The sequence below is a fragment of the Coffea eugenioides genome, chromosome 1 (assembly GCF_003713205.1).
Source record: "Coffea eugenioides isolate CCC68of chromosome 1, Ceug_1.0, whole genome shotgun sequence".
NCBI lineage: Eukaryota > Viridiplantae > Streptophyta > Magnoliopsida > Gentianales > Rubiaceae > Coffea > Coffea eugenioides.
The window spans coordinates 2,310,213-2,328,365 of record NC_040035.1 but is presented as its reverse complement, the minus strand read 5'-3'; the positions used below and the strand labels follow the sequence as shown (position 1 = coordinate 2,328,365).

General features: G+C 34.8%; 1 protein-coding gene across 1 annotated transcript; it reads left to right on the top strand.

Moving 5' to 3' along the window:
* Window positions 1–13,988: 13,988 nt before the first annotated feature.
* On the top strand, window positions 13,989–16,574 carry LOC113760503. The gene is made up of 4 exons (XM_027303111.1): window positions 13,989–15,804; window positions 15,904–16,108; window positions 16,214–16,386; window positions 16,489–16,574. Exons 1-4 carry the CDS (start codon window positions 13,989–13,991, stop codon window positions 16,572–16,574), a joined length of 2,280 nt encoding a protein of 759 aa, XP_027158912.1.
* Window positions 16,575–18,153: the final 1,579 nt, after the last annotated feature.

Sequence of the window (18,153 nt, the reverse complement as noted above, 5' to 3'; positions counted from 1 at the left end):
GCACAGCAGATCTACCTGAATTTTTTAGAAACAAGCCACTTAAATAAACCATTGTCTCCCACCCCATCAACTAGGTGGTGGGCTGGTGGTTCTAAATTGTTCCTGCTGAGTTGCCTAAATTTTACCTAAAGTTGTGTGTTAAGTTGCCTCTGCAAACAAGTCAACAATCAAGGCCCACCATTTAATTAAAGCCACACCAACTCTTTGCTTACTGTGTACTGCATGCGCTAGCAAACAATTACCAGTGCCAGTCACGCACTTCAAAGATAGTGCGTGACAACTCTCTATATCTCATCGTTGAGAAAACTTGTATTGAACCCACGTATTTAAAAAAGGTAGTGCTTGAAGGGTAAAATTAGAATAAGAAGAAATATTCATTTGTTATTTTAGGCACGTGATATATATTTTGGGATAACTCAAAAAGAAAAATATGATAATTTTAATGGAACGAAAGGAGTATATGTGTTTGTGTCTATATATAGTGTAGAAATTTATAGTACATAATTTTCACTAGGAAAGTGAGAGATGCAAATGATGATTTTAAGGTGTGTTTAACACTATCCTTAACATGTTATTTGCCCGTAATACACAAAGTATTTGTTATAGGATTACGGCAAATCACCTCTAAAATACAAAAAGATTTAGAGAAAAACTTGGTAATAAATGTCAAGTTTTTTTCTTCACAAGAATGATCAATAGTGGAAGTTAGCTTCTAGTTACTTTTTATTTGTTAAGAGACATGTTAATACACTTTACCCTCGTATGGTTTACCACTTTTTCAATTAGAGTATTAATTACTAGTAGAACTCAGTTGGTCCATTACTACCTAATTTACCGCTAAGAGTTTTATTAAAATTTCTTCTGCCGGTGTGGTGTTGGGGAAAGTTGAAGCTACAGAAACTACCAATGCTGTCAAAATTGCATCAAGAAAAATGCTGCCAATTGGAGGACAGATTATAAAAATGCTTGGGGCTGGAAAAGTTACCGTCACAGGGATCTTAGAATCCTGCGAGGGTAATCAAGAGGGCTGTTGTCCCGGCTGACCGTGTCTGTACATGGCCTGGGGATTTGTGTCGTGGTAGCTGCTGAATCATGCTAAAGCTCCAAGCTAAAATGCTGCCAGCATCTGAGGGAACAATTAGCAAATTGTTCTTGCCGTAACATAAATAAATGGAAGCGTGGTTCTAGTGTAAAATATGTTATCTCCTGCTATTGAATAAATTATGGTAAATGGGTTTTCAGCAGGAAATCCATTGCTGTTTGGACATTTCATGGTAATGGATTTTGAGTTAAAACTCCTTACAGTTTGGAATTCCTTGCAGATGTCGTGTATTTTGTCTAATAAAATGGATTAAATGCAAAAAAAATAAACCACCGTAAACTATATATCTAGTTATAGTTTACCCCTAAACTGTTTCTATAGGCACTCCCCCCAAGCGACTATGTTTGGGCAAATCTATCCCCAAAAGATGTCTTGTTTTTCTTTGAAAAATTACAATGTCTTTTGATACATATTTTTTATGCTAACAAATTCATTCCAATCCATTTTGTGATAGAATACTCACGTATCGGAGAATTGGACCACTAAAGAAAAGGTTAGTCTTGGGATCCTCAATCAGTTGTTGACAATTAAAGAAAAATTGATCTTCGTTGGACAGGGGTATGAAAAATCCTGTCAGATTATTTGTGTTAGACAATGATCAGAGAAAAAGATTCCGTCAATAATTGAGCCATAAGCCAAGAAGGCCGAGAAATTCAAATAGGGAATGAAAAAATTATTTGTGAAGGTGCGTAAATTATTTTTCAATTTGCCCTGATAAACAAGGAATTTGTTACTGGTAAAATATTTAAAATTTTGTACACTCTTAAAACTATGAAGAAATAACTGAATTTTTTTTTCCAGAAACGATAGGAGTATGAAGAAATAACTGAATGAGTAGCAGAAATGGAATCCTGTCTCAAAAGGAATGATTTGGATAGTATTTTTGAAATAAGTTTTAGTAATAGTTTGTCAAAAGAGGTTAAGAAAAAGAAGGTAAAGTTGTTTTTTCAAAATTATAAAGAAATCTATAGTTGGAGAAATTTATAATATACTCTTTTTTAGTTCTCAATCAACTCAATTTTTTTGGTCCAATATTTTCTATATTTTGGGTATGAATCTAATCACAAGTTAAAAATTGATTTGGAATGGCAAGTCAATTTGAAAGGGATTGCGTTTGTTGACCCTTGGAGCATAATTACTTTGGGAAGAAAACTTTTGCTCCTCGCGAAGCATGTGAAGATAAACATGATAATAATTGACAGGGACTGCGTTTGTTGACCTTTGGAGCATAATTACTTTGACAAGAAAACCAAGAGTTTTCATTCAAGAAATTTTTGGTGGTTTGACAATCAACGTTGAACATTGATTTCAAGAATTCACATTGAGGGTAGATTCTATAGTGGAAAGAATGAAATCCTTTTAAAATTTCTGCAAAACTCAGACCTTACCTGTAACGTATCCAGGTAAGGAAAATTTTCTCCTCGCCTGATCATATATTGCGGTGTAATATATTTCCTGAATTTCTTGAAAATTGTGACGATCGAATAGCAATTCTTTTTCTGGTGAAATCTGACATTATAGGGTAATTCGTTTTTCAAAAACAGATTAGAATGAATTATTGACCAGGTATAGAATAAGTTATCCTCCTGGCTAAGGTTTACCATAATTAAGGGCTCCAAAAAACTGCAGTGAAATCTTGAGTCTGATTAAGGTTGTATCCCATGGTAACTAATTAGCCCATTAGTGAAAAGGGGATTGGGCATATTTGCCATGTTTGGTTTCCAATCATTCTTCCTCCTGCAACTTAGAAGGTGTTACAAGCAAAAGCCGAGATGCTGTAGATTTACAAATAAGATGCATCACTTACAAGCAGCATAGAAAATGGAATAATTTGATGAAGGTGATAGAAGAGATCACATCAGCATATCCTCAATCATGGGGCTTCACAAGTTTCATTTTCTACAAGTTTACACTTTGACGTAATTGAGTTGAGAAACAATATCACAAAAATTTAAATGTGATATAACAAAGTTAGAAAAAGGAGTAACAAAATTTAAAATTTGTAGAACTCAAAAAATTCACCAAAAATCTGTAGGAGATAAATTTCATAAAATCAATGCATATGAGAAGGCAATTTACACACATACAAATATGTGTGGGAGAAGAGGAACAAAATTCAACAATATATCATTAATTGCACGCCATAATAATAAGACTCTCAACTTTTACTTTTCTCGGCTAATACAATAATATGACTCTATATTTATAAACTTAGATGACTTGGAAAACAAATGTTACAACCATAAGAAATTTTCTAATAAGATACTTATTTCCTACAAAATGAAACCACCATAACTTGACTCCAGCAAAATTGCTAAAACTCTAACTTGACTAAAACACTACTAAATAATAACATGAAAATTTCTAATTTTGAGTCTTGATTTAATATGCCAACAAAATTGTCAATTTTCCCGAAAATAAAATAAAATAAAATGGAACTTGTGAGGCCCTGAATCCCAATCATCTACCCAAGAGGACATTTCATGGATGCCTTCCATTTTGGGATTGGCAAGCAACTTTCTCATCATTTCCTTCCAAATGTTCATTTGCTGATGTTCTTTCTTCTCAACAACTCTCTTCACCCCAAATCAAGAAAGCAGATGTGCACCGTGGGAAACCTGCGGTATTATTTCTTAGGAGAAGACATTCAAGCTTTTGTTGTTCCTTCTAAATTCTCTATAGTTCGTAAATTCTCTCGAGGGAGGCCGAGTGTGGGACAGTTTTGGAAAGACCTTCTTGCCACGGGTTTTAGAGGTTTCTTTTCGCTAGGCCTCTCAGACCCTGGCATCTCTCAATTCTGCTTGAATCAGAGGAGTACTGTACCCGATAAGGGTTTTCTATGAGAGATTTTAAGTGGAGTCCGAATTTCAATGTTGACATAAAATCCTCTATAGTTTCGGTTTGGATAAAACTCGATCGTCTGCCTATTCATCGTTTTAACAAAGTCACTTTATACTCAATTGGTAAGTTTTTTGGAGAGACTTTAAAGCTTGATGCAGCTGCAGTTTCAATGGTGCGCATTTGTACAGAGCTTGATGCCAAAAAATCACTGATTGATCAGGTGTGTATCGGTAATTGCTAAGATAGGATTTTGGCAAGCGATTGAATATGAAACTGTTCCTGTATGAGGCCTCGGGTCCACTAGACTGGCCAATAACATTTTGAGCTGAAATTATGAGATAAAATGATCAATCCAAATTATTCAGTAGCCTATGGGCCTAGAGTTATATGCCAATTATTTCTTTCTCCCACTTCCAATGTGGAATATTTCACTCGCTCCACTTTTGGAACTTTGTGTCCTCACAAGGTCCGGTCATAATTCAAATTATCCACTTAAATTTAATCTCATGTGAATTCTCAAGGTTACTTGTATGGACTTTAAAGGTGGTTTCCGTCCAATATAATACTTACTTCTCAAGATTCTAGACATGATCCTCGTCCAATATGGCACTTAGTCTCAATGTCACTGGTCCTAGGCTTATTCCATGCAAAGACCATGTAAAATTTACTCTGATGCCATTTGTAATATCTTAGATCTATTGAACTGACCTAATAACTTTTTGAATTCAAGACACAAGATCAAAATGGTTGAGTTAAAGTAATTCAGTAATCCATAGGCCTAGAGTTATTTACCAATTGTTTTCTTCTCCCACGTCAAGATATCTCACTCACCCATCTTAGGAACTTTGCATTCTCGTTAAGATAATCACAATCCAAAGTGTCCACTTAGTTGTGCTCGAACTCTAGAGGTAACCTGTACAAGTTCTAGTGGTGGTTCCCATCCAACATGACACCTATTCTCATAGGTTCTAGCAATTGCCCCTATTGAATGTGGCATTTAGTCCCATACAACACTTAGCTCCTTGACTCACTTTTGTAGCTAGAACTATAACATCATTGGTCTCAAACTCATCCCAAGCAGAAACCACACTGGATTTGTTTTGATACCATTTATAACACTTTAGGTCCACTGGACTGGCTCAATAACTTTTTAAATAGAAATCATGAGTTCAAAATGGTTAATTCAAAGTTATTCAGCAACGCAAGGGACTATAGTTATATACCAAAAGATCTTTTTTGAGAGACTAGTTTTAGGGCCTATTGCCATATAAATGAACACTTCCTTTATAAAAAATAAATTTGTGCGTGAAATAGCAGCAATTTCAGGCACTAGAGATTTGTATATGTATGGGAAGTTAAAGCTCCACAAACATAACTAAATAAAAGAATAAAAAACAGAAAGTTTTGTACTTCAATTTTTCAAGTGAGACTCTAATTAAGAAAAAAAGCATAGAGGAAGAATTTGAGAGTCAAATCTAAAACTTTATAATTACTTGACTATTGCCCCTACTGATTAAGTTCAATGTGAAAGAAACTAAGAGGAAGTATGGAACTCAAGAGCATTAAGAAATAAGGATCGAGGGTATACCATTTCATTGTTGTATGACCATATTTCTACAATCATTTGACCTGCGAAAAAACCGTAACAAAATGATGAGCGGGGTAGGAAAGATCTTCAGAGGATCTGTTTGAGAGGGATTTGACTGAATTTGGATTTGAAATCCCCATCAATTGAAGGAATTTCAAAGCTCAAAATTATACAATGGAGAGTAAGCATCCCTAGTTTACCTCTAGGAGTAAGCATGCCAAAGGGAGGCATACCAAAGAAGAAGAATAAATAAATTATTGAGCCTTCCTGCTCCCCAACAACTCAAAACAAGCTCAAAAAATGGTTCTTTCAGACTCTCTGCCTCTTAATCATGATCATCAAGAGGTTGAAGAAGAACAAGAGCCCCAAGCGAAAAAAGACGAAGGAAAAAAAAAAGCACAAATCTGAGGTTGACGCCCTTGCATCGCAGCTTCAAGAAGCTGCAACTTCTACTGCTTCTGGTTAATTGGTTACTCTGGACTCCAGTGACCAAACTATACAAGGTCTAGCTATTTGTAAATCCATTTCATTTATTCTACAAATTCTAGTAGAATTTTTTCTTCACATATTCGTTATTAATCTTGTTAATTTTATGTTTGGTTTGGCTTCTGAGCCATGAGTGTATAAGATGCAGCAAACACAAGCTCAGAAACCAAATACACGCTCTCTTAAATGTGCGCACACATAGTCTAATGTCCATGGCAATCCAATAAGGCCTGCTTTACGTTTGGATTGTTATTTTCTAAAGTTTTTATAAAAAATTATACGAAACAATTTGATATACGAGATAAAAATATAATTGAAAAATGTGTGTAACATTTTTGTGCAAGAAAAATGACAATCCAAACAACTATTAATCTTAACTAACATTGAAGTCTAAATCAGCACTGATTTCACATTTAAATCAGCATTGCCTGCTTCTCCTTCTCATAATAATGAAAAAATAAAAAAGAATGGCCAGTTTACTATTTTCTCAACTTGTGAAAAGGGTGTGGCTTGTTACTATTTCAAGCTATTATTCTTTTAGAATATATTATATGTTATATGCACCATTCAAATTTTCAACGTGTCTTCTTGTCTTTAACCAGGTTCCTTCCTCCTCAAAGAGAATACCTAAGCATACATGGTGTAGGGATTCTAATTCCACTAACCATTCTTCAGGTTTGCCACCTCTTTTAAACAGTAGTCTTTGATATTCCTCTCATTCTTTATTAACATGTAAACACTGAATAGTACCTGTTTACCGATTAATTTTTCCGTACCTTAGATCAATACCACGCAATTGTGCAGGAAACATAAGCCACAAAACCCAAGCATTCAACTGTAAACATAATCCAATGACAAGAAGCCTATAGCCAATTAAAGTATTAAATCTGTAATTACTTAATTGCTTTAAAATAGTGGCAACTGACATGATTGGGTTTGTATCATGGGAGTATATGAGTTAATTTGAAATAACTCTCGTAGCGTGTTATTTGATTAAAACAGGGCTTATCTAGTTCGTAAAGCAATTATGAAATTGAATTCTACGATCGTAATTAAGATTATTTCTTGATTAGAGTAGCGAATAATAGTCATACCTTAATCACCGATACAGTAAGGAGAAATTGATTATTATCGCTTGTTTGCGGTTATAACTTGTTTATTAGTTAATAATCGAAATTATCATTGCATCAATGATCAATTGAGTGAACCATTTTCCAAGTTATTCCATGGCTAGAGTTTATTTATTATTGATTCAATCGTAGTAAACTGTCATCAGTTTTTATTTATTTATTTATTTTTATTTTTACTTGAGCTGTTTAGCTACCTCCATTCTTATGAAAATCTCCCCAAACTTTGAATTTAAGAGAAAATGAATTTCCCCAATTCCTATAGATTCAATCCTACTTATTACTGTATACAAAATCTATATATTGTTTGAGTAAATATTTATTATTATACAGACTTGACACCTGTTAACTATCCCTCCTTAAATGTTGATTTTGACTGTCCAATTGTGGGGCTCGATTGTGGGCCTTATGAGAGAAGGGTATTTCATTAAAAAAAATTTTAACTGCTATAGATTTAAACCACTCATAATTGCATTCAACAGCTATAGATTTAAATGCAACCATTTTAGGTGATTGTCATAAATACATGCAACCACTCATAAGTCCACGATGTGACAATCTCCTAAGAAAATGGTATTTACAAACAAATTTATGAGTGTGACAATCACCTAATATAGTTTGGATGTAGTTATGAGTGATTGTCCACCATTTTCATCGTACGGAATTAATTAATGCATGGAATAATTTTTCATCTACTTCAAAAAATTGATGATAAGCTTGTGCTGAGCCTACACACACTTGGCCACTTCTTCACCACGTGGTTCCTTTTTTTTTGTTCGGGTTATAAATTCTGGTCCACAATGATAAATCAAGTGTTGTCTGTGAAAAGGGATTTACAAGCATGTTTTGATTGGTAACCATTTTTGTCTTACAACCTACAAGCTAAAACCAACATGATTTTACATGCTTTTATAATCATGGGTATGATTGTACTTCCAATGTTTTCAATCTCTTTTTGCTGCCAGTGTATTCTTTTCACTCTGCCTCATGAGGGTGCGTGTTCCAGAGGCTTTTTGAAAGATATCATCATCATCATGTATAGGAAGCTGCATTTTGTTGGTGTTTTTTTAGCATGTTTATTTTCTTGTGTTCAAGGTCTTTTGCTTTATCACTTGTATTGTTGTTTGTCTGCAACTTTTTAAAAATTCTTGCCTTTCCACCATATTTTCTAAGCAGGTTCTTCTTCTGGTTTTGCTTCCTGTTCGTACTGGTCACAAAATCTAGGTTTAAGCTTACTGTTCGTGATTTTGATGCGATAAGTGAAAAAAACAAAGAAACAATGTAATTAGAAGCTAAGAGAACAATACGCTGCATTATCCTCTCAAGAAAAAGAAATTCGTCTGCCTAAACAAAGGGAGGCATACCAAAGAAGAAGAATAAATAAATTCTTGAGCCTTCCTGCTCCTCGACAACTCAAACAAGCTCAAAAAAATGGTTCTTTCGGAATCTCGGCCTCTTCTTATTCATGAGCATCAAGAGCTTGAAGAAGAGCAAGAGCCCCAAGCGAAAAAAGACGAAGGAAAAAAAAATGCACAAATCTGAGGTAGACGCCCTTGCATCGCAGCTTCAAGAAGCTGCAACTTCTACTGCTTCTGGACTCCATTAATGACCAAACTATACAAGGTCCAACACTGATTTCACATTAAGATCAGCATCGCCTGCTCCTCATAACAATGAAAAAAGGAAGAGGAAAAAGGGCAGAGGAAGGGCCAGGTTACTATTTTCTCAACTTGTGAAAAAGGTTAAAAGAGGATTATTCTTTTAGTATATATTATATGTTATATGCACCATTCAAATTTTCGACGTGTCTTCTTGTCTTTAACCAGGTTCCTCCTCAAAGGGAATACCTAAGCATGCATGGTGTAGGGATTCTAATTCCACTAACCATTCTTCAGGTTTGCCACCTCTTTTAAACAGTAGTCTTTGATATTCCTCTCATTCTTTTTAGTTTTTATTAACATGTAAACACTGAATAGTACCTGTTTACCGATTAATTGTTCCGTACCTTAGATCAACGACGCAATTGTACAGGAAACATAAGCTAAAAAAGCCAAGCATTCAACTGTAAACATAATCCAATGTTATATTATCAATAAAAAAAAAACTAACAAAAAATAATGATGATAGCTTATAGGTCGTAAAAGTATGAATGAAACAACTAAAATTACTAAATCAGTACAAAAACAAAATAGTATTTATCAACAATATATTTATACTCTCAAGAAAAATTACAAAAATCTTAAAGAACATATACTCGGTGCCCACGCGTCGCGCGGGAAAAATCCCTAGTAATTAAATTCATTAAACATGATAAAACAAATCAGGAACCGTGTTGACAAAGCTTCTGAACCACCAACTGGAAATGGGATCCTGAACGGTTAATGGTCATGATTTGGCCTCAAAAATTTGTGTGGTTGAAATCACAAGTTGTAACTCGATTTTCAATTCATTTGTGGGACTCATAAAAATTTAGTTACGTGATGTGCAAAGAAAATTACGCATAATTAAAAATGGACAAAACCATCCGGGGAACCGTTGTCCACCACGAAATACCCTTTCATCGAGAAATCTTATTTGGAACGTGTTTTTTGTGGCCATACAAGTGAAATCATTGCCGCCTACCCGTGGTCCTGCAAGTGAAATTATTGCTACCACGTACCCTTTTAGTCAACCATCTTATCTGGAAGTCTTATCCGGAACATGATTTTTGTGATCATGCAAGTGAAATTGGTGCCCTCTATTGAGATATCCCACATCGGAAGTCAAAAGAAGAAAGAAATGAAATATAAGTTCCAATTTGTTGAATTATTTATAATTTTGAGTTAACTATTTTGAACCGAGACTTCAACTCAAAAAGTTATTAGGAGTTCCATAAAATTAGAGGAGTGAGATATCCCACTATTATAATTTTGATTTGAAATGAAATATGAGCTTTGGCATGTTGGATTACTAATAATTTTGATTTAATCATTTTAAACCTATATTTTTAAATCAAAAACTTATTGGGACAGTCCAATGGACCCGGGGTGATACAACTATCCTTTCATTCACCACTATATATACACATATATGTGCAAAAGTTTATGCACTTAGAATCTCACAGCAAATGGCTTTTAATCAGTCTTTCTTCCTTGTTCTTGTGCTCCTTGCATCTAGTTAGTCTCTCATACTGATATTATTTTATCATTTACGTACAATCATAATTAACACAATAGTTCCTCTCTCTCTCTCTTCCCCCCCCTCCCCCCCCCCCTTTTTAGCATATTTCATATAGTAATCAAATTATTTCGTTTAAGGTAATATGAAAGCAATGAAATGGTATCATGCAAAAGTGTGTGTGTATGTACAATCATAACTAACACAATAGTCTTTCTTTGTCTTTCTATTTTTTTTAGCATATTTCATATAGTATTCAAATTATTTCGTTTCAAGTAATATGAAAGGAAGGAAATAGTATCATACACCCGCACGCGCGCATACACACACATATAATAAGAGCATTTTTTGTCCAATACTAGCTAATGTACTACTAAGATTTTTTTTCCCCAATTTCTTTTGCAGGTGTGGTGTTAGGAAAAGTTGAAGCTGCAGAAGCTACAGAAACCACCAATGCCGTCAAAACTGCATCAAGAAAAATGCTGCCAATTGGAGGACAGATTATAAAAGTGCTTGGGGTTGGAAAAGATACGTGTATAGGTCTTTTTGAATCCTGCAAGGACGATCCATATGGCTGTTGTCCTGGCTGTGTCTGTTTGTGGCCTGGGGACTTGTGTCGTGGTGACTGCTGAATCATGCTGAAGCTCCAAGCTAAAATGCTGCTAGCATCTAAATGAACAATTAGCAAATTGTTCTTGCTGTAACATAAATAAATGGAAGCGTGGTTCTAGTGTAAAATATGTTATCTCCTGCTATTGAATAAATAATGATAAATGGATTTTCAGTAGAAAATCCATTGGTGTATGGACTTTTCATGGTAATGAATTTTGAGTTAAAACTCCTTGCAGTTTAGAATTTTTTGCATATGTCCGTGTATTTTGTCTAATAAAATGGTTAAATGCAAAATGCCTTCACGAACTATATATTCGGTTACAATTTCCCCCCTCAATTGTTTTTAAAGGCACTTCGCTCCCTCCCCTCTTCCCTCTCTTGATATATTTGGACAAATCTATCCTTTCTATTTTAAGCATTTTTGCTTTTCGTTAAAAAATTATAATGTCTTCTGCTACATGATTTTTTGTGCTAACAAATAATATTAAAACCCTTGATTCAAGCAAAATTGATCCTAGAGTCGTTCCTGTCCATTTTGTGATAGAATACTCAAATATCAGAGAATTGGACCACTAAAGAAAAGGTTAGTCTTAGAATCCTCGATCATTTGTTGACAATTAAAAAAAAAAAATTGACCATAGTTGGACAGGGGTCTAAAAAATCCTGTCAAAATTATTTGTGTTAAAGCAATGATTAGAGAAAAAGATTCCGTCAATAATTGAGCCATAAGTCAAGAAAGCCAAGAAATTCAAGTAGGGGAGGAAAAAATTATTTGTGAAGGTACGTACATTATTTTTTGAGTTGCCACGACAAACAAGGAATTTATTAATGGTAAAAGCTTAAATTTTGTACACGTACTCTTAGTACTGATGAAAAAAGATCTGAATGAGTAGCAAAAATGGAATACTATCTCAAAAGGTGTGATTTGGATAATATTTTTGAAATAAATTTTAGTAGTAGTTTGTCAAAAGAGGTTAAGAAAAAGAAGGTAAAGTTGTTTTTCAAAATTATAAAGAAATCTATAATTGACGAATTTTATAAAATACTCTTTTTTAGTTCTCAATCACCTCAATTGTTTTGGTCGACTATTTGCTATACTTTAACAAATTTTTTGTATGAATCTAATCACATGTTAAAACTTGATTTGGAATGGCAAGTGAACCATTGACTTATTTGGCTACCTTGTGATACTTAAGAAAAACTTGTAATATGAGGTGTGAGATCACTGCAAAATGAGCAGAATTTACATTGATCGTGATGAATAAGGTAATAGTAACTAAGCAATTCTATTTCATTTTCCCTTTTTCTCTTCAAGATAACAATTTCAACACGCCCCGTACTAATTGATAAGACCGCTAATTCCCCATCATGTGATCGGTCTGGTTCAATGTTTGGTTAAAGTTAAGTGTCCTTCTTGCAATGTTTTCAAACCCGGACCGGACCGGCCAGGTCGACCGGTTCGACCGCGTCCCGGCCATGTGTCCGGTCCGGTCTATAGCTTATGTTGACTTTTATAAGAAACCGGTCAAAATCGTAAAAAATCGTTCAAATCTTCAAAACCGGGTCGGACCGTGAACCGCGGTTTTCCAATTTTTGAGTCAAAATTGACAAAAACTTCAATTTTGACCGATCCCTAATCTTCAATCTTCATTCTTTATTTCTTCACTTCGGCGACTTCGCTAGTTCGCTCCAGTCTTCCACTCTTCCTCTTCGCACTTCAGTGACTTCACTTCGCCGCTTCGGTCTTCCTGGTTCCTCTCTCTACAATTGCCGAAATTTCCTTTTCCCCTTAATGGCTTAACTCTAATCCCTTCTCCAAAGTATGGTGTGGATCACTTTTGGGGAAACAGCGTAGATGACCACTGGTTGGCGGTGCTCGTTGTCGACTGTGGGCTGAAGGTGCGGCTGAGCAGGGTGATTGAGGTGGTGCAGCTGCGGTGCAACTGGTGGTTTCTTGATTTTGTGGGAGTCTTTGCTTACTTTAAGTGGAGCTGGACTTGGGCCCTGTAGTTCTCTCCTCGGAGACGGCCTGCCGCCGGTGGACATCAACCCTTCTGCATTCAGGTCCCAAATCTTCATAATTTGAATTGCTACCTCATTTCGTTTCTGATTTCAACATGTTCTCTGTCTAGATATTGTTCTATATGTGAGTAGATATACTCTGATTGTGATTGATTCTCTTCAGTGTCGTGTTTTGCTGGTCAGTATATCCGTTTACTCAGACTGGGTTGATTGTAGCTGCTGCTTATTTTCCTGTTCACGTGTTTGAGTTTATAGAATTGTCAATCCTTTGGAAATATCAGTTCCGCTTGCCTAAATTGCTGCAAATTCCCTTGTACTTTGATTGCTTTCATTCATAAGAATTCAGTATCGTGAATCTGCTGATCAATCTATTAGCTGACTGTAACCCCGGCAAGAGTTCTTATATACTTGTTTGTGATTAATTCTGATTTGGGTCTTGTCAGTGAGCTAAAGGATGGAAGGGCACCAATTGAAAATTACACACATTATCCTTCAAGTTTTAGCAATTCGCTTAAATGTGTTGATCTCACGTTTTGCTTCTCAAACATGTGATATACCATATATATGTAGTGTTTAAAGGGCAAAGACTTTCATTCCATTTCCAGTTAAATAGCTTCATTTGATATACATTTTGCATACTTGGGATCTGGGAACACCCAATGTGCTATTATTTAAAAGTATATTTGATGTCTTTAAATCTCTGTGCTATTATTTAAAAGTATATTTGATGTCTTTAAATCTCTGTGCTATTATTTAAAAGTATATTTGATGTCTTTAAATCTCTGTGCTATTATTTAAAAGTATATTTGATGTCTTTAAATCTCTGTGCAAAACCCAGTTATCGTGAAGATACTTAACACCCTCAAGAAATGCACAAGGCTTAGGGAATTAACTTCACTCGTGTTAAACGGTTGTTTCATTGTCTCCATTAACCCCTTTAGATCTTTTGGTGACAGTTTCAGTTCCCAAATACGAATAGCTTTAATAATTTGTTTCAGTTTGTGTATATTAATTATTTGTTAAGACTAGTTATTTTTAAATATCTCATTTTAGGATGGAGGCTGGTAGCGGTAGTAACTCACAATGTTCACCGGGGGGACCATTCAATAGTGAGGGATCTGCAAGTCAGCCCCAAGGTCATAGGCAAAAGACAGATATAGCATGGGGATATGTTTCTGAGGGCAAAAATGCACAAGGAAGAAAAACCATGACATGCACTTATTGTTTTAAAGTGTTTCATGGGGGTGGCATCCACCGAATGAAGCAACACTTGGCAGGAGTAACGGGCAGTGTTACTTCATGTCCAAATGTTGATCCAGCAGTGAGGCTTGCAATATTAACATGTTTGCAAGAGAATGATAAAAAATCTAAAGAAAAAAGAGGAGATTTTGTGGTTGAAAGTCCTTTTGGTCAACCAGTGCACGAATTTGTCGGTGATGAAGTGCAAGAGGTTCCACCTCCTCGAATAAGGGAAATTTCAATGAATGAGGCTGGTACATCATTAGGTAAAGGAAAGAGAAAAACCACTGCCCCTACAGGTATTCATGCTTTCTTTAAGGGTGGACGTGATAGTGCTCAACCTACTATCAAAGCTTGTTTGCAAAGTAAGGATAAATGGCAAAATACTGATATGGCCATTGCTCTTTGGTTCTATGATGCATGTATTCCCATTAATGCTGTTAATTCTCCATTTTTTCAAAAAGCTATCGATCAAATTGCATCAATGGGTCATGGTTATAAAGCTCCATCTTATCATTCTTTGCGAGTCACTTTGTTGCGAGATGCTAAGAAAGATGTGCAGTTAGTTGTTGATTCATTTCGAAATACTTGGGCTGAAACTGGATGCACTATAATGGGTGATGGATGGAAAGATAGTAGACAAAGACCATTGATTAATTTTCTGGTTTATTGTTCTAAGGGTATATCTTTTATCAAGTCTATAGATGCATCGGACATTGTGACAAATGCAGAAAATTTGTGCAATCTGTTTGTTGAAATTGTTGAAATGGTTGGTTCAAAAAATGTGGTGCATTTAGTCACTGATAATGCTAGCAATTATAAGGCTGCTGGAACTTTATTAAATGAAAGATATCCAACTATTTGCTGGTCTCCATGTGCTGCCCATTGTATCAATTTGATTTTGAAGGATATTGGTGAAATGGGTACTGTTAAATCTCTAGTGGCTCTTGCTGCTACAGTAACTGTTTTTGTGTATAATCATAAATATGTTCTAAATTGGCTGAGAAAAACTAATGGGTGGAGGGAGATTATTCGTCCGGGGGAGACTCAATTTGCCACCACTTTTATTGCACTAAAGAGCTTACATGATCACAAAGACAACTTACAAGCTTTAGTCACTAGCGGAGATTACAAAAAGTTCTTGAAAATGAACAAAGGAAAAGAGGTCAAACAAATTGTTTTGGATGATAGATTTTGGAATAATTGTTTGATTACGGTGAGAATAATGGGTCCTATTATTCGGTTGTTGAGAGTTTGTGACACTGATGAAATGCCTTCTTTGGGGTATGTGTATGAAGGTATATTTAGAGCAATTACTGGAATCAAGAAGTTGTTCAGGAGTAGTGAAAGACTATATAAGCCTTACATTGATATCATCAATGACCGATGGGATAGGATGTTGAGGAAAAATTTGCATGCTACGGCATATTTTTTAAATCCCGCTTTTCAATATGACACTGCCACATTCTCTACACATCCAGAAATTACAAATGGTTTATTGGATTACATAGAATCAAAGGTGGATTGGTGTAGTGTGGAAAATTTAACAAGAGAAATTGGAATGTATCGAGAGCGGGAGGGAAGTTTTGGCAGAAAACTTGCTATTCTTACTAGCAAGAAAGATAGACCAGGTAATTTATATTTTTCTAGCATTTGAATCTCTCTAATATATATATATATATATCTAATTTATAAATATTTTGTTTATATTTAAATTTTGAATATGACAGAGAATTGGTGGAAGCTCTTTGGTTGTGATGCTCCCAACTTACAAAAACTTGCAATTCGGGTTTTGAGTCAAACAGCTTCTTCTTCAGGATGTGAGCGTAATTGGAGTGTTTTTGAACGTATTCATACTAAGAAAAGGAATAGGTTGGAGCATCAAAGGCTCAATGATCTTGTATATGTGCATTACAATTTGCGTTTGCAGTATAGGTATATGTAAATGGTTTATTTTTATAAATGACATTTCATTCTTTTTAAGAAAATATTTTAGTACTAACTAAGTGTATATGTTGTGTGTATATATATATGTTGTAGGCATAATCAGCAAAAGAGATCGTATGATCCCGTTGATTATGAGTCAATTGATAAAACAGAATTTTGGGTGGTTGAAGAAGAACAAGAAGGGGAGCTTGATTATGAGGAGTTAGAGGAAGAGCTTGAAGAACTTCCAATTCATGGTCAATGTTCAAATTCTGAACAACTTGAAGGTTAGTTTGACATAAATCATTAGTTTGATGCAAAAATAAAGCTAGTATGATATGATATTCAATTGTTGAATATGTATATAATTAAATATGTTGATTTTTTAGATAATGAAGAGGAAGCAGAAGATGTTGATTTAGAAACATTTCAGCATCGAAACTTTTTTAATGATGAAGATGATGATTGGCATTAAATGTTCAAATGGTAATTGGTATAGAATTATTTGTACTCTTTTATTTTTATTTTTAAGATTTGTATCAGTTGGTGTGATGAAACTAATATGATTTTATACTTTTATCACTTGTCAGTAATTCATATAATGGTCTTGGATGATGATGATGACTTGTCAAGATGGCTTTTTTTTGAAGCTTTGTTGTCCCAGAATTATGAAGAAGATTATAGAAGCTTCAGAAATTGGACTCGTTGGGACCTTTGGATTGTTTTCTAGACTTGTATTGTTTTTTGTTAATTTTAATATTTAGACAATTGGACATGTAAGTTTCATAACTATGTTAATTGTGTGTGTTAATTGTTGGATATTGCTCTTATATTTATTGTGGTTCAGCATTTATATCTTATTCTATGCATAGGTGTGTGTGTCTATATATATATATATATATTTATTTATTTATTTATTTATTTATTTATTGAACCCCGGTTGAACCGGTCCGATCGGTTGAACCTCGACCCTTTCACCTCACCGGTTCGATTGACGGTCCGGGTTTGAAAACATTGCCTTCTTGTCCATCCAGAAGAGAATCTAGACTTCTCTAGGCTGATGGTTACACCACAAACCAGTGTAAATTCATCAAGAATAGCATAATCAGTATGGATAGAACAATCAGAATTTCTTACGAAAGAATTGTATGTTATCTGGAAAAAGGCAGTGTAAAGTAAGAGATCCTCAATCACACACTCGAGTTGGAAAACCAGTTCTGAACAGAGAAGCCTGACTCATCTAAATAAGATTGAATATAACAATTATTAGGTAGTACAATTTTCAGAATCAAATTATTAAGCTATAATTTAAAAGTTCCGATAACTTGTGAAAAAAATCAAGATGCCCGGGCTTAACAACATGAGATCTCTCCGGAAAAGGTAACATTTTAAAAAAAAATAACTATCTCGCCTTTTCTCTTAACTTTTGGACTCAAAGTTCATCTTCAATTTGTTGATCAAATTTGTTCTTCCAAGTTACTCTTCATACTTGTACGATGATTCTTAGCTCAATGATTAAAGGTACAATATCTTAAATATATAAAAGGGGGAAGGGGGAATAGCTACAGTGCAGCCATGGGCCGGTTTCGATGGTAATTCTGATGATTTCGTGGGGTGTCTTGGTCTTTCCATCAACAAAATCCTCCCAATCACACAACAAAATCCATCACCCCCAACACAGGCTACCCTGCGCTTGGCGCAGGGCCCAAAAACTAGTATTTTTTAAACGTGTAAACTAATATTAAACTCCAACTATCCCTCTTTAAATGTTGATTTTGACAATTAATTGTATGAGAGAAGTGTTTTTCAATCAAAAAATTTTCAGTTAACTATTTTGAACCTATAATTTCAGTTTAAAAAGTTATTAGGTCAACTCGGTAAACCCGAGACACTATAAATGGTATCAAAGCAATCCACGCGTGACTCGCAAAGTTCCTAAAGGTAAGGTGAATGAGATATCCCACGTTAGAAGTTGGAAGAATAAAAAAAAAATTAATATGAGCTCTGTCTATTGGATTACTAGTAATTTTGAATTAACTATTTTGAATCTGTAA